This window comes from Armigeres subalbatus, chromosome 2, assembly GCF_024139115.2.
Source record: "Armigeres subalbatus isolate Guangzhou_Male chromosome 2, GZ_Asu_2, whole genome shotgun sequence".
Lineage (NCBI taxonomy): Eukaryota > Metazoa > Arthropoda > Insecta > Diptera > Culicidae > Armigeres > Armigeres subalbatus.
In genome coordinates this window covers 227,391,177-227,412,867 of record NC_085140.1, presented here as the reverse complement: position 1 = coordinate 227,412,867, position 21,691 = coordinate 227,391,177, and the positions used below count along the sequence as shown (strand labels likewise).

At 41.0% G+C, this 21,691-nt stretch overlaps 1 protein-coding gene across 2 annotated transcripts in view; it reads right to left on the bottom strand.

Annotated features, from left to right (window-relative positions):
* The window catches only part of LOC134211808 (uncharacterized), a 156,616-nt gene that overhangs the window by 35,247 nt on the left and 99,678 nt on the right, over window positions 1–21,691 (bottom strand). For both annotated transcript variants that reach the window (XM_062689069.1, XM_062689070.1), the window contains one exon: window positions 15,003–15,666. In XM_062689069.1, coding sequence (XP_062545053.1) covers window positions 15,003–15,666 — 664 coding nt within the window. The remainder of the gene's footprint in view (window positions 1–15,002; window positions 15,667–21,691) is intronic.

Here is a 21,691-nt window from a genome sequence, read left to right as displayed (position 1 = left end):
ATTAAAGAAGGCTGATCGGCGAGCTTTCAGAGTGTTTGAGCGTAAGGTGCTGCGGACAATACACGGCGGTAAACAGGAGAACAGTATCTGCCGGCGTCGCATGAACCACGAATTGTACCAGGTGTATAAAGGGCTGGATATTATTAAGCTTATACAACACGGCAGACTACGGTGGACTGGTCACGTTGTTCGTATGGCGGAAGAACGTCAAGCGAAGATAATATTTAGTAGAGAACCCGGAAGACGCCGCAGGCTTCGTGGAAGGCCGCGTAAACGATGGCTTTTTGCAGTTGAAGAGGATCTGAGGGCGCTCAATGTTCAGGGCGACTGTAAGCAATTGGCCCAGGATCGAGTCCAGTGGAGAAGGATACTCCATTCGGCGTAGGTTCATCGAAGAGGTGTAGCCCATCAAGTATCAAGTAAGTATGCTAGAACATGGTTCTCCGGCGAAACTGATTCGGCTGATTCGTGTAATGTTGGACGGATCGAAATTAAGCGTAAGGGTTGCCGATGAAATATCGACATCATTTGTTATCTTAGAGGGATTGAAGCAGGGTGATGCACTCTCGAATCTACTGTGTGTGAGCTGGTGTGCAAAGAAGCGATACCATTATCACAAGATCGTATATACTACTATGCTTTGCAGACGATATCGATATTATCGGGATTGATTGCCGTGCCGTGGAAGAGGCTTTGGTGCCTTGTAAGAGGGAGACAGCGAGGATTAGGATCACGATCAATACCAGCAAAACGAAGGACAGGTCGCTGGCAATCAACGTGGGTTCATTAGTGGTGACGGTAGTGAAATGGTGCTGGATGGTGAAAAATTTGAAGTAGTAGAAGAATTTGTGTATCTTGGAACATTAGTGACGTGCGATAATGATGTTACCCGCGAGGTAAAAAGGCGTATTGCAGCTGCAAATAGGGCTTATTACGGACTTCGTGACAAGCTTAAGTCTCGTAGTCTGCAAACGAAGACAAAATTCGCGCTGTATACTACTCTGATTCTTCTGGTGGCTTCATATGGAGATGAAACATGGACGTTAAAGGAGGCTGATCGGAGAGCTTTCGGAGTGTTTGAGCATAAGGTGCTGCGGACAATACTCGGCGGTAAACAGGAGAACGGTATCTGGCGGCGTCGCATGAATCACGAGTTGTACCAGGTGTATAAAGGGCTGGATATTGTTAAGCTTATACAACACGGCAGACTACGTAGGCCGCGTACACGATGGCTTTTTGCAGTTGAAGAGGGCCTGAGGGCGCTCAACGTTCAGGGCGACTGCACAGTGTTTTATTTCGTCATTTTCACGATCAAAATACAAAAACTCGAGAAGTGTTGATGTTGGATATAGGGTTTGTTCACAGAAGTTTCAAGATATTTAGAAGCGCATCTTTTGATAAAAACAGTTTGATGATTTATCCCCCTAAAAGTGAGTTGAAAAAAATATTCTTCCACCAGAATGAGATGCCCAACTAACATGTAAGTATGTAAGTGTAAGTGTTATTTCAACTCGTATATACGGCTTCAAGCTAAATATGTGTGCTATACATATGATCAAGAACTTCTATTCAATTCTTTCACCAGCAAATCTGGCGAATTCAGATGTTTTTGACGTGTCTGCACAACTACTTTACAGCATGTTACACAATTGTTTCTCAATCTTTACTAAACCATTCAGTAATATAATTCACTTCAATGGCGCTTATTCAGATTTTTTTTTTGGATCTGTTAAATACGTTTTATACAGCCACTAAATTCGGAGTAAATTCTGGAGTTTATTCAATGTTTTGCCTTTCTTGTATACAAAGTATACGTAAAGGCTATATGTTTGCTCCAAAAATGAACTTTTTATAGGAGGCCCGGAGACCCATAGTGTTATATACCGATCGACTCAGCTCGACGAATTGAGGTGATGTCTGTGTGTGTATGTATGTGTATGTCTGTGGACAAATAAATCTCACTCATGTTTAAGGTACTTATCCTTAACCTCGCAACAAGTTGCATTCGACGCAGTCTCATTGTTTCCTATTGAAAATTGGGTGGATCGGACTATGGGCTTAGGAGTTATGGTCAAATACATTTTTTTACATAAAAATTTCTCACTCATTTTTGGCACTTATCCTTAAGTTGCAAGTTGCATTCGACGCAGAATCCTGTCCCATTATTTCCTATTGAAAATTGGCCAATTCGGACTATGGGATTCAGAGTTATGGTCAAAATACATTTTTTTACAAGAAAAATTCTCACTCATTTTTTGGCACGTATCCTCGCAATCGTTTAACAGTTACCGTCAACAGAAATATTGCTTCTAAATGACTTAATTGTTTTCTTACACTAGTGCTGTCCAATGAGCAGCTCGAAGTTGTTCCCGTCCTGCTCGTTCTTTTTTGTCAACAAATGGGCATGAGCAGGACAGGGAGAAACTTCGAGCTACTTCAAGCTCTCATTGGACAGCATTAATACCTTTGAAGCTGCATTACAGAAACCAATAGCTCATACACAGCTCCGGGAACAAAAATCAAATATAAACATTGCGGTTTTGACATTCCATACTGATAAGCTATTAAAAGAAGCAGTATAAGGTTTATTTAAACGTTGTGCAATCTTCAAGGATACAGAAGTTGCCTAAAAGCATCGTTATTTCATTTATAGCGCCATTACGATATTTTGTTAGTGCTATAACAAGAGCGTAAACGTTTTCAATATGGATGCTACTAACCGTAATATGGGAAATAGCTAATAAGCAACACAATTGAATACATGAGCTCTTAACCGATAAGCTGGGTTGCTAATTCATATAGAGCTGTTTTATGACTATATGAAAGCTGCATAAACGATAAAAGATAAAATATATTCGGCACAAACTTGCTGACTTGCTGATAGATATTTGGGTAATAGTCGAGTTGAAGTTTAAGGTATTATTTGCGGAGGCTTTTCTTTTATTCAGCATTGGTTGCTTTTATTCGAATATTATACAACCTACGGCTAGAGGTTGAAGCTTTTGGCACCGAAATTGTTAGTTGGGTGGACACGTGGTGTCTTCCGCAAAGTTTTAGCAAATGTTATTTCGATCAACTTTGCTGAACATGACGAGTCTCTATCTCTTATATATAACAAACTTCGGAGACGAGCCAGCCTAGGACTGAAAGTCTCCTTAATAAAGACACAAAAAAACAAACCTAAAATGTTTTATGTGAAAACCACTTTAAAATTCTATTTTTCATTCTAACTCTTTCAAGTGATATTTTCACATTTTCCGTTCACAAAGTTGCTAAACAAGCAAAATTACATATTTTTTGCTGAACATTGTAACATTCCATCTTACATAAAACAAAAGTTATCTTTAAATTATACATATTTTTAGAGGTATTTTCACTTGTAATTACTTCCTGAATTGCAAAAAGTCGCAAATTTCTTCACGATATGCTGAAAGTCGCCCATTTTCATCTTTCTACTGACATTGAAAACTTTTGTCGACAAGAGTCTTCTCGATTGCTGTGTTAAAAACTTGTCAACAACAAACAAACAACGCGGGTCAGTAAAGCTGATCTAGGATGGCGTACCTCGCAGTTCGACCCAAAACTGCTGGAAGAATCACCACGGTGGGAAAACCGGAGTATGTCCTAACACGAATCGGCAACCGCAAATCTGTGCGCTGGTTGACGAGCACGATGGCTGATCTTCGCAGAACCTGTCTTAGAGCTAAAAGAAGGTTGCGACATGATAGAACCGAAGCGGACATGCTAGAAAGACACCGGGTGTTCCAAACAGCGAGCAGAGTTCTGAACTACGAAATCAAATGTAGTAAGAAAGCCTGTTTTGAAAAGCCGTGGGGGCTGACCAATAGGGTGGCTCAAAAAACACTTTTTCAATTTTTTTAAGGGACACCCTCTTATTCGGTTCTATTTGATGCCCTGATGCTCTGGACAAATTTTCGGCCAAATCGGTCAACGTTTGGGCGGTGCTAAACTCTTTGGAAATTTATATGGAAAAATGTATGCAGAAACATCCAAAAACAGTAATTTGCAGTTGGACGGAACAATTTACGATCAAGAACAATGATACTCATTCAGTTCATGTAGAATTAAATACAGAATGTTATGCTGAAAACCGCGAGAAGATTAAAGTTTATTAGGCAAAGATATTAGCATTTTAGTGGAGTGTTGTTGTAGGGGTGAATTTATTTCTTTTCAAGATAAAAGAAACTAAATTTGCTCAAACCCCACTTCAGAGAAATGCTAATAACTAAGCCGGGCAAACTCTAATCTTCTCGCGGTTTTCTGCATAACATTCTGTATTAAATTCTTCAAGATCTGAATGAGTATCATAGTGCTTCTTCGTAAGTTGTGCCGTTCAACAGCAATTTACAGTTTTTGGATGTTTCTGCATTCATTTTTGCATATAAACTTACAACGAGTTTAGCACCGCCCAAACGTTGACCGATGTGGCTGAAATTTTGTCCAGAGCATCAGGGCATCAAATAGAACCGAATAATAGGGCGGCCCATCAAAAAAATTGAAAAAAATATAGCATTTTATTTGACGTTGTTTCCTCGAAACTAGCTTAACAGGAAGTGACGACTGGCGAGAGTTGACTCTGTGCAAAGGCAATAGTGGTTGAACTGAAATTGGAGGGATAGGGCTACTACTACTACTAAGGTACATACTGTTGAGGGGTAAGCCAATTCATTTTTATCTTCTACAGCTCGGCCATCCTACAAAACACTCGCCAGTCCCTAGACCCTACATCTGATTACATTACATATTTATCATTGCGATCTGAACAGTAGGAAATACAAAATATCTAATATGCCTCGTCGTTTTCCTAAAACAAATAGAAAATGTAAGTTTACTCATCATGGTCACTAGATTCGCTTTCAGATTCATCATTGGATACTTCTGGTGTTTGCCGCTTATAAAGGCGCATATTCTGTGGGTCGAATATTCCCTCAAACCGTTTCCCAGAAACCTGATAGCCTTCAATGTCGGAAATTACGTAACGGTTGTTGTCCAATACTTTATTCACCTGATAGGGGCCTTTGAAATTTATTTTCACCGACAACCGGGACACTACGTATCACTACCAGATCACCTTTCTTGAAAATGGTTTTCAAACACCCATCGTCATGTTTCCGCTTGTTATAATCCTGAATCTTACGTATATTTTCAGCTGCTTCATCTCGAGAATGCTCTATATCCTCACGCTCCGGAGACTCCAGAATGTCTTCGAAGTACTGCACAGCATCATTGTTAATCTTGCGCTGCTGCAAAACACCAAACAAAAGCTTCGACGGAACCGACCCTGTACCACGATTCAGCGTGTTATTTAGGCAATATTCAGCGTCAATTAATGCACTGTCCCAAGAACAACCAGAAGACTCAACTATCTTCGACAGTAGGGGCACTAGAGTGCGATTATACCTCTCCACTTGCCCGTTGGCTTGCGGACAAGCTGTCGCCGCAAGATTGTGGACGACTCCGTGCGTTTCAACAAAACTTTTGAAAGCTTGAGAAGTGAAACAAGTCCCCCTATCTGTGACCAATATTCTTGGAGTACTGTAATTGATGAAATAAGCCTTTAGATGCTTCATAACTTCGCAGGTGTTTGTCGTTTTAGTCGGATAAAGCTTAATAAATTTTGAGAAGCCATCAACCACTGCCAAGACATATTTATTTTACCACGCGTGATTTCCAGTGGTCCCAGGTGATCGACATGAACCATCCAAAATGGTCGGTTACCCTTATCAATATTATGAAGCTCTCCGTCTGCCTTTCTAATTTTTGGGTTATACATAATGCAGGTAATGCACCTTTTGGTATGCGCCAGCACTTTTTCTGCCATTTTTGGAAACCAGAAGGATCGCTTTATTAACTGTACGACCTTGTCTTTGCCGAAATGACCAAGGGAATCATGAAACCTGTATATCACCGATTCTTCCATCTCTTCCGGAATATACAAAAGAAGACGACCATGCTCTGATTTATACAACAAGTTATCGCGGACTTCATAACCAGTTAGTTCACCTTCCTCCACAGAGATTTTGAGGCGACACAACTTGTCATCCTTAATCTGGGCAACATACAGTGAATTTTCGAACACGCCTGTATTTTCTTCTACATCCACAGCATGCACATATACTCTAGATAACGCATCGACGTGTTGCATTCGATTTCCCGCACGGTGCACTATTTGCTTGTCGAACTCGGATAGAAAATCAGCCCATCTAGCAATCTTGCTGTTGGTGTCGCGTTTCTCCAAAGTATTTTTCAGTGCTTTGCAATCCGTCACAATCTCAAAACGAATTCCTATGAGATAATGTTTGAAACGCTGGAGAGAATACACAACCGCCAACGTTTCCAACTCAAATGAGTGCAATCTTCTTTCAGCAGGGTCAGTCCTGCGACTGAAAAACATCACGGGATGAAACATTCCATCAGACTGCTGTCGTTGCATAAGAATTCCTCCAAATCCATGAGAAGATGCGTCGGTGTGTAACTGTGTTTCAGCTGATGGTGAATAAATGCTTAAAACAGGCCGAGATACTAACAATGACTTCAATGTTTCGAATGCTTCCAGATGTTGCGGGCCGAAATTATATTCTGCTTCCTTTTTCAGCAAATCGTACAATGGACTGGCAATACTAGAAAATCCTTTAATGAACTTTCGGAAATAGCTAAGCAGACCCAAAAACCGATGCAAACTTTTAGCGTTATGAGGAATAGGCAAATTTCGAACGGCTTCTACGTGTCGATCGCAAGGACTAATTTGATTTGACCGAATATCGTAACCGAGAAATTCGACTTGTGTGACGAGAAATCTACATTTATCCAAATTCAACTTTATGCCGTTATCTTTCAAGACTGAGAAGACTTTTCGCAAGAGGTCAAGGTGTTCTTCAATAGTTTTCGAGAACAACATGAAATCATCCATAAAAACAACTAATTTTTCAGACTTGACGAACTCACTCAATACTTTGGCCACATAACGACAAAAAATTGACGGCGCATTAGTGTATCCGAAGGGAAGCTTATTAAACTCGTACTGTCCATTTTCAGTGACAAATGAAGTATATTTCTTAGAGTCTTCGGTTAGATGGACATGAAAGAACCCATTCTTCATGTCCATTGTGGAAAAATACTTCATACCTTCCAATTTGGCAATTTGATCCTCAATCACCGGAAGCGGAAATCGATCGCGTTCAACCAACTTATTAAGCGCCTTGAAATTTACACACAAGCGATACCGACCATCTTTCTTCTTAACAAGAACAACCCTACTCGAATAAGGTGACTCACTTTCGCGTATCGTACCATCAGCTAACCAACCTTCCAAGATTTCATTCACAGCGTCCCTTTCGTATTTGCCAAATCTTTGAGGTGAAACATTGAAATACTTATCCTCTTTCAAACGGATCGATGCCATGTATTTAACGGCTTTGGTAGCATCTGGCTGTTTTAGTCGATAACATTTTTCGAAATCGGAATTAACTTGAACGACGTATCGCGTTGTTTCGTTGTTATCACCTACTGCTAACTGTAAATTGTTATCGTCAAGTACTGGGAAGCAGTCACCGAAGGCTTCATCGATCATATTAAAATCAAACTTACGACTTAATAATGTTGCTTCAGGTTTTTCAAAACGAATCACTGTTATGTTATTTTGCCTCAAAAAATCCCGACCCAGAATAGCGCTAACACCCATTGTATCGTCAGCAACAACCCAAAAAGAAACGTCAAACACCAGAACACCCTTTACGATTATTTTCGTGTCCATGCAACCTTCCACCTTCACTTTGGAATTATTGATGCCAGATAGATCTATCTTTGTTTGCCCTATTTTGTACTCTAATCTATTCATTGAAAGTTCAGATCGTTTGATTAAACTCACCGCACTGCCAGAATCAACCAGCAAGTTTAGCTGCTTCAGCCTTCGTCCGATGATTGCATCACATTTCAGCATCCTGTTCTCATCCGTGTCGATCCTCTCGTTGGGTACTGAATCCTGTGTAGACGTTTCCTCTTCCTTCGCTGTGATCATAGCAACCATGGGTTGCACCGGTTTTCCGTTGTTCAAAAGCTTGAAGCATTGCTCAACAGTGTGCCCCACCTTGGAACACGAAGTACATCGCGGACGTCGTTGTGGTTTCGGGCAGTTGATTGACTTGTGCCCTGAAGCATTGCAGTTGAAGCAGATCAACTCCGACGCAGCAACAATTGCACCAACTTTAACTACAGGTACAGATTGGCGCATCGGTTGGCGTGTTGCACCCAATGTTCCTGCATCCGTCTTTTTCAATCGAAGGTTCGACTCACACCACTTAATCCTTTTTAGCAAGCTGTAAACCGTGTTGTATTCGTTTGAATCAATCTGCTCGTACAACCTGTCCCGAGAAAGACCGCTGATAATGTACTTTATGATGGATGCTTCCGATACGTTCCCTTTGCTGGCGATATTTTGAACACGGAAAACATAGTTTTCGTACGACTCTTGCGCTGTTTTCATCACCGCCATAAGCTCTCTGTGCACATCCGCTTCATCGTGGTAACTCGGGAAAGTCGTCAACAGCATTACTTTGAATCCCGTGAAGCCAAATATTGTTTCTTCTACCGAACTATACCAAAGCTTTGCAGGTCCCGTCAATCTTGTCGTTGCGTATAGTAGTGCGGCGTTATCCGTACACCCGTATAGCTTCTGATAGTGCTCTATCTTTCGAATCCAAATGGCTGCATCGTACGTTCCATCGAATTCACTAATTAGGGCTTTTACCTCTTCCGGATATAGTGGCCGTGCAGCTCTCGCGTCCTGTGATGCTTGCGAAACCGTGTTCAGCGACATTATCTTTCCATGAGCGGTCACTGGTTCAATTTTTTTTCTCTCCTCCTGGCGCTCGCGTTCCAGTTTGATTTCTTCTTTTTCTTCTTCCAGCTCGTCTGTGGCGTTTCGTCGGCGTTTGATTTTCGGCATTCGTTCAAAATGGCGGCGCACCGGCCAAATCGTTATCTTGTTTTTTTTTTTCGTTTCGCGTTCGTTTCTTCCGTATCGTTGTTCCGTATTCACTTTTGAACGGCCGCCGCGGATTACTGTTACGTTGGAAGACCGATTTTAATTGGACTAACTGAGTAATCCCACTTCTGATTTTCTATAGCATTTTATTTGACGTTGTTTCCTCGAAACTAGCTTAACAGGAAGTGACGACTGGCGAGAGTTGACTCTGTGCAAAGGCAATAGTGGTTGAACTGAAATTGGAGGGATAGGGCTACTACTACTACTAAGGTACATACTGTTGAGGGGTAAGCCAATTCATTTTTATCTTCTACAAAAAGTTTTACCCATACTAATTTGAGCCACCCCAATGACCAATAATACTCCATGGAGGAGGCATACAGGTTAGTGATGGTTAGGACCAACAGCACACCTTCTGAGAAATCCCCGGAGATGTTAGCCAAGATCGTTGAAGGTTTGCTCCCGAAGCATGACTCATCGGACTGGCCCGCCACACCGTACGAGTTAGTGAACGTGGTACCGCTAGTGACTAACGATGGGTTTATCGCCGTTGCATGAAAACTTCAGCTAAGTAAGGCACCATGTCCGGATTGTATTCCGAATCTGGTCCTTAAGCACGCGGTTCTTGCCGCCTGGGAAGGAAACTTCCCAGATCCTTGGAAACGGCAGAAGCGTTGTTGCCTAAGCCTGGGAAATCCCCGGGAGAGTCTTCGGCATATAGACCAATTTGCCTACTCGACACAACTGGTAAGCAGCGATGCCAGATTGCTTCAACATCAATTCCGTAGATTCGCTCAAAAATTATGGCTGCCCCTTTTTCGGCGCTCCTCTATATACAGTATACAGAAAACTGTATACAGAAATCTCCATCTTTTCTGCATAGAAATTAGATAACAACAAAACCACTAACCATCAAAATTTATAGTTACTGGTTTTGTTATATCCTAACTTTCATGAAAAACTAAAAAGAAATAGAGCATAGTACCATATACACACACTTCCACACTCGCCGTAATGGCAGTTGCTTAACATCTTTTTGATAGTAACTGTTTCCAACGCTAATATTACCGTTTCACATTTTATTTATTGATCTCTATTAGAAATTTCAACATAATTAATATTATAGCGATGGCGATGCTATAGTTGTGGTAATGTCGAGATTACAATCCATCCATTACCAAACTTCTATTAAATCCAGGAGTTCCTCCAGAAATTCCTCGAAAAAAAATCTTGAAGGAATCATCCTGGTGTTATTTGAAAAATTTATCCAGAATTTCTTTGGAAAGTCTTCTAGACATTTTTCTGTAAATACTTTAAACAATTCTATATGAAAACCTACAGGAAAGTCATGCAAAACATTATTCAGGCACACCTTCATTTTTTAATTCCTTCAGAACTCCTCTAGATATTCCATTAAAAAATATTCCAGGAATTCATCTTAAAATTCCAACAGGACTTCCATTGGAAAATCCTTTAGATCCTGAATTCAGAAACTTCTTCGGAACCTTTTAAAGAACTTGTCATAAGACGAGTTTGTACCTTCTCATTTAATTCCACCACTAGAGTGGCGGTGGAATTAAATGGGAAGGTACAAACTCGTCTTATGACAAGTGAAGATATTCCACTAAAAAGCTCAAAATAATTTTCTTAACTTTTAAAGTAGTTGCTTTAGAATTCCACTAACATCCCACAAATTCTTTTGGGATTTTTTATAGGACAACCTTAGTAGGTTCCGTAAAGAATTCTTCCGGAAATTTGATCAGAAAGTATCATAAGAATTATTAAGGGAATTCCTCCAAAAAATCCTTTAGTAATATTTTCAGAAATTTTTACTGGAATTAATTCAGAAATTATTTTATTTTTATTGAATTTTATTTATTATTGAAATCACTACACAGAAAATTCCATTTATTCTGAAATTTATCATTTGGAATTTCCTCTAGAACATTCTAGGACGAAGTTCTAGGAGCATCCGAACGAATTACAAAAGGAATTTCCAAAGTTTTGTTAGAGAATGTTCGACATTCAAAAGTCTCAAGAAGAATTTTCAGAGGATTTCCCGTAGAAACTATTGAAGAAATTTCTGGAGAAATTTACAAGAACTTTTTCGAAGGTATTCCTGGAAGAATATGCAATGGAATTAGTGGCGGATTTTTTTAAAATCATTTGGAGCTTCTCGAGGAGCCCCCGAAAATATTTTTGGAAGAATTCACAAATGAATTATTGAAGGATTTTCCGAGGGAGAACTTGAGTGGATTTTCGAAAAGTATTCGTAAAGAAATTTCTGAGAGAATTGCTGAGGGAATTACCGCAGGAGTTTCTGAAAGAATTCCTTAGGGAACTTCCGGATGAATCCATGAAGAGTTTTTCGAAGGAATTTACATTGAAATGTCAAATGGAATGTCCTAAAAAAATCCTAGACTTCTAGAATTTTTTCGGGATTTTCTCCAGAATTCATGAAAATTGGTGAAAAATCATTTTGAAGAATAGTTTTAGCGTAACCAAACAAATTTGAGGGAAAATATTCAGTTTAGTCGGTCGCGTGCACCATTGTGTCCCAGTTGAACTCAGACAGTATAATTTTTTTAGGCAATGATGTATATGTGATAAAATGTTTAATAAATATTTGAGCTGTTTATGAATTTTGCAGCCAAGAAACTAGACGACTGGGTTTGCTTGATCCTTGAAATTAATTACGGGTATGGCAGCGCACTCTAATTATCTCTCTCTATATTGAGAGGGCCGGTACCGTGCACGCACCATACTTTGCGCAGTTAAGGAAATGCAAAATTGAATCAATTTGTACAACATACAGAAAGTAGCTATTTGCCTGAAATAGTTTTCATGCTGTAGTATTATTATCATATTATTGTTTGAGAACTAAATTTGGTACAAAAATTTAAAATAAATAGTAAATTGAACTTCAAAGCAGACCCCTTATTATATGCCTAACTTTGCGCACATAACTTGGAAAATTTCTAACACGAAGCAAGCGTCTATCATACAATTTTTCATCTAAATTTTATTTTTTCAGCTAATACAGCTATTACAATTCATGTTCATTCCATTTGTAGGCATATTTGAGCAAGTTTGAGAATATGAGGATGCCCAGCATTATTTTCTTATGATTCGACATACTTAGTATGTTTTCACGTCTGTTGGTGGATGTACAGCCTCATTTATGTACATTGGCCACAGCAAACAAAAGTTCTTTTTTGCGTAAACCCTATTCCGACGAGGTATATCATAAATGTTGAAAATATCGAAGAAATACGAGTTGTGCGCAAAATTAGGTACACTGTATTGTTCCTAACATTGCGTATCATATATTTTAACAAAAATTTGCAAATAACAAACCACATTCTCATGAGATGGCTTTAACAATATTATAATTATTGGGTTCATGTGTAATCAGTTGTCAGCGAATGTAAAAATTTACAAAAAATACAGTTTTTCGGTTAGACCGTCACTTGTCATTCGTTCTAAGAACACGCCATTTTGGTCATTTTCACTGTTTTCAGTACAAGTTTCGAGTATTAAAATGAAAAATGTGTCATTTAACAGCGAAAAAATGCATGCACTGTTATGATAACATGTAGTTATAATTATACAAGTTATAATATACTGACAAGTTATACTGGTATAATTATAAGTATATAATACTGGCTGACAAGTTATAATTATATATCGAAATTCAATTTAAACGCATTCTATTACAAAAATAACCGCAAAATGCGCAAAGTTGGGTGCGTGCACGGTAATTCAATATAATGATCCTTCGAGCTAGATTATTGGAAAACTATACGGTTCAAAGGACCAAATGTTGGGTAGTCGGCTTTACAGCTGGTGGAGGGTGAATCCTAAATTCCACAAAGATTGCACACACGGTGGTTCAAACTTAGCTTCAGGATTAGAACACAAGGTTTTTCGCATACTGAGATAATAGCCGATGAAGTCTCAAAACGCATTTTCCATGCAAAACTTAAAACATCTAATAAATTCAAACATTCTGCGATGTGGTTGAAATTTTGCAGTGTCATTCCTCATTCACGATTCAAATCAATGGAAAAATAATTGAATTTTGAGCAATCCACTTATGTAAATTCTTAATGGAACTGGTATGCGGGTACATTCAATATGGGACAAGGTTGGTTTGGTATTTTTTCACATTTTCCCGAACAAAGTGTTATTTTTTATCATGTTATGTGGAAGTATGATAATTAAATGGTGTTAACTTAAAAGTGACGAAAACCGAAATGGGACTGATATGCGAGTAGCGGCAGCGCACGCATGTTAGAAAAAGAAGCGACGAAATTGATTCCGTATTTCTTTGTTTCGTGAAGAGATGAATATATGTTCAGTGAGATGGAAAACGAAACAGTTCCCCTACCACTTTTACTGGCAATGAACTCTCTTATTGGCATTGCATTGGCAGCTTAGTTTTCATTCAGTAGTTCCATAGTTATTAACTGCGTGGTTTCTAAGCCAAGCCAAGCTACCAGACTTACATCACAGACAAACAGACGTAACACTAATGAAATTCCCATCGTTCATCAACTCAACGTCCGCTTTAAATTGAACTGATTGCGAGTTTTACATCCAGAGGCGTGTGCATTAGAGTGGGGCGTCATGGTCATTTTTTTCAAATCAATGGTTTTTCGAAACCATTCTGGGTCCTGAACAACTGTGCAGAATTTAAGACCGATTGGTTGCTTCCTCGCTTTCCGCATCGCGTTTGAAGTTTGTATGGAAATTAGTATGGGAGAACGTGTATTTTTGCATTTCTACTACTAGAGGTTTCAGTTCATCGTAAACCAAGTGGCACACTGCGTTAAAGTATAACCCAAAGGATGCCGAAAAACTTTGCTGAAGAAGGCACGTTGCTGGAACGTCCACGAAAAAAGTTATAACGCTTCGAACATTGAGTGTTCAAACCATATGCAAAAAATCGTTTATTCTGCCAGCACTGCCGTACTACGTAGACCAACAATTTAACTGAGTGTTACTTCACAATAATTGATCTTCTAGGGCTATTGAGCTAATGGGAGCTATCCGGAATTATTTCACAAAGAAAAAAATCCGACAAGAAGGAAGATGAGTGTTGCCCTTCTATAACCATAGGTTGTCCGGTAGTGCTGGCAGAAACATTGATTTCTTGCATATGGTTTAAACAATCTATTTTCGAAACGTAATAACATTTTTTGTAGACCTTCCAGCTACGTACCTTCTTCGGCAAAGTCTTTAAGCATCTTCCAGACTATATGCTAACGTATTGAGTCACGTGGTTGATGATAAATTGAAGCCGCTAAGAGCAAAAATGTTAAAAAGTACGTTTTCCCATACTAATCTCCATGTAAATTTAAAACGCGATGCGGCATGCGAGGTCGCAACCAATCGAGCCCATATTTTGCACAGTTGATTGGGGTCCCAAAACGATTCAGAAAAACCTTGATCTCACTTGATCGGACGAAGTTTGCGTTTTTCCATACAACTGCGCCCCACTCTAGTGTGCATAGTATTCATTTTCGTTTGACATCTCAAACTAGTGCCTTCTGTTCACATTGTCAAGCTAAACATCATTTCGTGCAAAATGCACACGAGATGGTGATAAAGTAACTGGGTGATGATTTTTTCAGAAAATTGTTCTAGCTGTTACGTCTGTTTGTCTGTGCTTACACGATGAAGTCGAGGGAAGTCGTGACAATTTCCAACCCAAAAATTTACTAGACCGGGACTAGCTACCTTGCATTGTCCTGCTTTGAAGCCGCGCAACTTACCATACGGCTGAAGAAAGCCCTCCCGAATACAATCGGAACTTCAAATGTGTATAACTCCCATGTAGTTATCAAAAAAAAAAAACAAATTTCATTGTTCCCTGAGTAAATCTTGGATGTAAAAGTATCTGAATTTCAAGAAGAATGATCAACAAAAATCTATCTGACGATAATAGAACAAAACCTACAAAAATCGTTATTTTCTGACCATTAGATTGACATACCTTTTTCGATGAACGTTGCGTCTTGTTCGATAGTACGGTTGAGTGTGTTCTCGGAATGTTGTATAAATGCGTCATCTACTTCTGCTGCAGAATTAAAATCGAAAATACTCTTCTCATGAATGTTATCGATTTTTTCCGTAAAGTCTAGTATTTCGGGAGATTTCTGCCTAGTATCAAGTAGATCATTTATTTGTTTTTCACTTTCCAGTTCATTCTTTTCTGAACTATCCTTGCTGACTGCCAATGATTCAAGCGCGTCAATAATTTTGTTATCAACCACTCCGGATGGACTAGGGACCTTTGCAATCGTTTGATCCAGCAGTACATGATCGCCACCAATAAGGTCCAATGAATCATTTTTGAACGGATTACTGTCGCTTGAAAAATCTAGGTTTTGCTCCGAAAGCTGTTGGATTATTTTATTTTCTAGTGAAAAGGGTTTTACCCCATTCGATAGGTTGTATTCGTTTAAACTGTCGTTCGTGTGATGTTCTAATGGAGACTTGACAACATTCGAATCGTCCATGGTATCTACATCTGTCTCCGGTCCAAAATCATCCACAAATCGTTGATGATGATCAACGACGTCTGTTGATTTGTCACTAATATGAACACTGTTAGATTCGTTGTAACTATTTTTTGCGATTGTTGGAGAAGATATTAGCTGTAAAAGAATAAGCAAAAATACAATCAATAAGAGACCCGTTTTATTTATTTTTTTAAATTTTTAACTTCAAAATAATTGTTGGATTCCAGAATACAAAAATAAGTAAGGAACAGGCAACAACGGTATGTAGTATTATTATTATTACTATGTCTATTGCGTTGCACAGTGTACAAAACTCTAACTAACCCACCTAGCGGTAATGTTGCCTTTCCCGTGCATCAAAAAAAGGATATTAGTCATAACTTCTAAGCCCATTTTTAATGGGAAACGATGGAGCAGGATTTCCCTATGTATACAACTTGTTTAAAAATTGGTTAAAGATAAGTGTCTAAAAATAAGTGTCAGCGAGCTTCCTTCGTCCAAGCCTCAACATCGATTGACTTTGATTATGTGGTCTGCCACGGAAGGTATGGGAGGGGAGTCACTGCTGGTCAGATCGCCATTCTCGATCCCAAGATAATTGTGGGTTCCTTCCGACACGTTGAAATTGGAAACACTTACATTAACACTACATACTTCATACATTTATTCCACATATTTACAGTTAAGTTACATAAAAGCTATACAAATATTGTGGTATACATGGGCCTTCCTTGACCACATGTCCCTATGACTAATTGGCAAACACTAAGGGTCTGTCTCATTTGGAGAATTAAACTGAAATTAAACTTAAAAGTGACATTTCAATAATTATCAAATAACCCTGCTCGCAGAGCAGGATTACTTTTGACAGATATCGAATCATTTTGCATCGATGTCTTATTGGAAATGCTGGGTAGCACCAGCCATTCTTATCACTGGGTTATTTGCTAATTTTCGAACTGTCACTTTTAAGTTTAATTCTCCAAATGAGACAGAGCCTAAATCTCCAAATTAATCATCTCCTCTTTTGTGCATATTGGATTGGGCGCTAATGAGTGATGATGAGTTCTGCCTTTTGAACCTCTCCATCAGAGTCGTACCCAGGGTGGGCAGGTAATGCTACTCCCGAACAATAAGTGAGACTTTTTTACGCGTTTTTCGTATTTCGACCATAACTTCTGATCCCATAGTCTGACCCGGCTAACGTAGCCGTTAAGGCTACCTTACACCAAAAGAAAATTTTCCGCCGAATTTTGGTCCCCGTGCATTTCAAATGGGACCGGGATCTTGATTTTCCGTACCCGAATCCCGAAAACATCGCATATGTAAAAACAAGTTGGTCAAGTTGTAGTTGTGTATAGAGCTAAAGATTGTTTACCGTTGTGCTGAAAACGAATGTCGTAATTCGCGTTGAAATCAACTGATTTTAATGTTCATTGTGCTTTATCTTGTTGTCTTTCGATGTCCGATGTTGAAACTTTATATAGCAATCAACCGTCAAACAATAAATCTCATCAATTTCTGTAACAATCTCGACCTTGCTTGCTGAGATCAATTCTGCGACGGGCCTACCTATACATATTTTCGCTTGTTAACGAGCCTGCCATCTATACTTCGATAGTCGAATCTGGATTTTAATAAACAGGTATTGCAATATTTCGAAATGGGAATAGCTTTCTGTGATGGATGTCTGGACATAATTAAATGCAACGATCCTGCAGTCACTTGTGGTGGATCTTGTGAGGACGGTAAAATATTTCATGCAGTTTGTGTTGGATTGACTGTGGATGAAGGAATCGCATGTAGAAATCCCAATGTTTTTTGGATATGTAATTCATGTCGCAAGATAAAAACAGAAAAATGTACAGCTGAAATGTCGGAAAAGAACGAAATCCCTGGAAACAACGAAATAACCGCAATGAAGGATGAAATGAAAGAGATGAAAATTTTGCTCCAAAAACTTACTATCAATGTCGAAAGCTTCAGTGTATCATCAAGCCACTCATCAAAAAACGCAAATATCGAACAACGCCACGGCCTAATGAACTCCTCATTGTTGGCTTCAACAAGATTCGATCATCACATCTGCCCTCAGGAAGCTACCAATACAACACTCTTCGTTTCTAACATTGCCGCTGATGTAAGCGATGAAGAAGTTCTGCATATGGTACAAGAAACTGTTGGTCCTGATCATATAGTTTCAATAAAATGTCTAGTGCCACCATGGAAAGAAAGAACTACATTAGATTACATTTCCTATAAAATAGTTGTGAATCTCGATTATCGGCTTCAGCTGCAGACGGTTAAGTGGCCAAAAGGAATACGCTGTAGAAGATTCGTGAACCGACTGAATGCATCTTGGCATCCTGCTCACCGGAATTAACTGTAACATATAATCATTGGATAGAGGAGACTATTATGTATTTATGGTTAAATCATTGGATTGTAATAACTCTTTGTGCTTTATAATTATACTTTTCATCATTGGGGCAATATAACGCCTGTTGATGGTACAAACAATAAACAATAAACAATAAACAATAAACAAACATATGGGGAAAAAATCCGCGGACCAAATTCCCGATATGTGAGGCTACCTTTACCGGATTTTGGTCCCGTTAGTAGAATATTTTCAAATCGCTCAATTATATCCCATCCCATAGATCGCATCGCTTACCAAAGTGAATGCAGATAAATATCCTTTGTAACTAACACAATATACAAGACAATCGTGGAGATGCAGATGTATACTCGGGCTTTAGTAGCAACGAAAGTCGGACTTACACTTGACCTTTCCCGTCAAAAGTTTTTATTCGCTCAACCGATTATTTGGCTTATTTGAGGTCAACTTTCCCAAAGAACCCATATTTTTCGAAGCCTCTAAGTATTTTTAAAATTTAAAACAAAAATCAGCGACGAAAAGGGAGTAGCGATTGGAAACTCGGTGTGTGGAACTTCAAATCTCTCAACTTCATCGGGAGCACACGCATACTCGCCGATGTGCTCAAGGACCGTGGATTCGGCATCGTAGCACTGCAGGAGGTTTGTTGTAAGAGATCAATGGTGCGAACGTTTAGAGGTAATCATACCATCTACCAGAGCTGCGGCAACACACACTAGCTGGGAACAGCTTTGGGCGATATGCAAAGGCGCGTGATCGGGTGCATAGCCATAGCCTGCACTCCGGAAGCACTGATGATAATAAGGACGCATTCTAAGCGCTGCTCGAACGTGAGTACGACAGCTGCCCAAGCCACGCCGTCAAAATCTTCATATGAGATTTGAACGCTCAGGTTGGCCAAGAGGAAGAGTTTAGATCGACTATTGCGAAGTTCAGCGCTCACCGGATGACGAACGAAGACAGCCTACGACTAATTGGTTTCAGGACATTGTGGCGCTAACATCGACTCTGACCACTATCTGGTGATGTTTAAACAGCTCACAAAACTATCCAGCATCAACAATGTTCGGTACCGACGGTCGCCGCGGTATGACCTAGAGCGACTAAAGCAACCTGATATCGCCACTGCTTACGCGCAGCATCTCGAGGCAGCGTTGCCGGAAAAAAGTGAGCTCGATGGGGCCCGTCTTGAGGACTGCTGGAATACAGTTAAAGCAGCCATTAACGACGCAGCGAAGAACAACGTCGAGTATGTGGGACGAAGTCGGCTGAACGATTGGTTTGTCGTAGATTGCAGACAGATTCTGGAGGAGAAGGCGGTGCAGCAAAGGACACGACAGAACGTGGAACGCTATAGACGGAAGCAGAGGCAGCAGATCCGCCTTTTTCAGGAGAAGAAACGCTGCCTGAAGAGATGTAACAACTGTGTCGTTCTCAAGAAACACGCAAGTTCTATCAGAAGCTCCACGCAAAGGTTTCGAGCCGCGAGTCCAGATGTGCAAGGATAAGGATGGGATCATTTTGACGGACGGACGTGTGGTGATCGAAAGGTGGAAGCAGCACTACGAGAAACACTATTTTTTTTTCTTCCTAAACAATGGAGGGGGAATCTGCTCAACAGACATCCTGGGTTGACCAGGAAGTGCGGGGTTAGGGATCACCGAGGGAGGCAGGACTACATCCCCGACCCGCTAAACCGTTTCCATTGCCGCCAAGCCCATAGTCCCTTCGGTGCAACCAGAAAGTAATGCTTCAAAGGGGGGCCAGTGCACAACGCACCCTCGAGGTTAGCTGCATGTCCTTGCAGCACCGAACATCGTAACTCGCTTTTTTAGAAGAACACCATGGTATCGTGCCAGCGCGTTGCCGGCTTTCCAGGTGACCTTACCACGCCCTATGTCCTCGGAAGATGGGAAGGGTCGACTTCGCGCCTGCTTCCCTCTGCACGACTGGTATCAAAAACGATGATGCCGCGTGCACCCCAAATTGACCTTTCTGCGATAGGGCCTATTCGCCAGCACACAGAGGGACGTGCCGACGCGAGGCCTACGCCTGCCCCAGCCTTGACGAGGACCCCTTTCCGTCCTCGGGCTCGGAACCCGCCCGGTTGACCGACGCCGCGAAGGCGACGATACCATGTTGTTCTTCGCGCGGCCACTTGTTCGATAAAAGGATCGAGTTCGACCACAGAGCATAACCACCTGTATGACCCATGAAGCCGACTCTGATCCCTTGGACCACCTCTTATTTGCTCCTGAACTAGCCATCCTTGAGTCCACGCGCACCTTCTGTGTAGCTCCGAGACGATTTGGGCGATAGCCGATAAAACGGCGTTCCAGCCAACTTCATCTTTACACATCCTCCGAACTAGGTTGTCCGGGGTAGTGTCCAGACCACATGTGGCAAGCATGTGGTCACGCATTGCGCGAAAACGTGAGCACACGAACAACACGTGTTCCGCCGTTTTCTCTAAACCTGCGCACACCAAACACTCGGGCGAGGCCGAGCAAGCCAGCTGCGTTACCTGCACTTTGATTTTGCAGCACGCTTAAACGCCGGGCACATCGAACCCCCCATGGGGTGCTTGCTGTTCACAGCTTTGCTGGAACAAATCAAACAATTGGGAGGGTTCGTGCAGCATTGCGCCTTATGTCCCTCCAATCCGCAGCGTCGGCAGAGATTGCTTCTGTCAGGGCCTTTGCAGTCCCATTGCTTGTGCCCCGGTTCCAGGCACTTGAAGCAAACTTCGGGTTGCTCGTATATGCGCACAGGGCATACCGACCATCCCACCTTGACGCTCCCTAACTTGACTACCTTGGAGGCTACGATGAACACTTGAATGGCGCTGAGAGTACAGGCAGTGAAAGTCAAGGCACCGGAGGAGATGACTACGTCAGTTCAGCGGACAATGGAAGCCAACCAGCCCCCACCTTGAGGGAAGTTAAGGATGCCATCCAACAGCTAAAGACTAATAAAGCACCTGGTAAGGATGGTATCGGAGCTGAGCTCATCAAGATGGACCCGTAAAAGCTGGCCACTTGCCTGCACAAACTGATTGTCAGAATCTAGGAAACTGAACAGCTACCGGAGGAGTGGAAGAAAGGGGTTATATGCCCCATCTACAAGAAAGGCGACAAGCTGGAGTGTGAAAACTTTCGAGCGATCACCATCCTTAATGCTGCCTACAAAGTGATATCCCAGATGTTTGGAAATTATGGACGAGAACAGCTTTCCTGGGATGCTTACCAGACTGATCAAAGCAACGGTGGATGGTGTGCAAAACTGTGTGTGGATGTCGAGCGAACACTCCAGTTCGTTCGAATCGTTCCAGGTGATGGACTTTCGTGCATGTTGTTCAACATTGCGCTAGAAGGTGTCATGCGGAGAGCCGGCTGTAACAGCCGGGGTAAGATTTTCAACAGATCTAGTCAATTTATTTGTTTCGCGGATGACATGGACATTGTCGGCCGAACATTTACAAAGATGGCAGAATTGTACACCCGCCTAAAACGTGAAGCAACAAAAGTTGGAATGCTGGAGAATGCGTCGAACACAAAGTACATGCTTGTGACGGAGCAGAGCGCAGCTGGGTCCGCCTTGGAAGCAGTGTTACGATAGACGGGATACCTTCGAGGTGGTCGATGAATTCGTCTACCTTGGATCCTTACTAACGGCTGATAACAATGTTAGTCGTGAAATACGAAGGCACATCACCTATGGAAGTCGTGTCTACTACGGGCTCCAGAAGAAACTGCGATC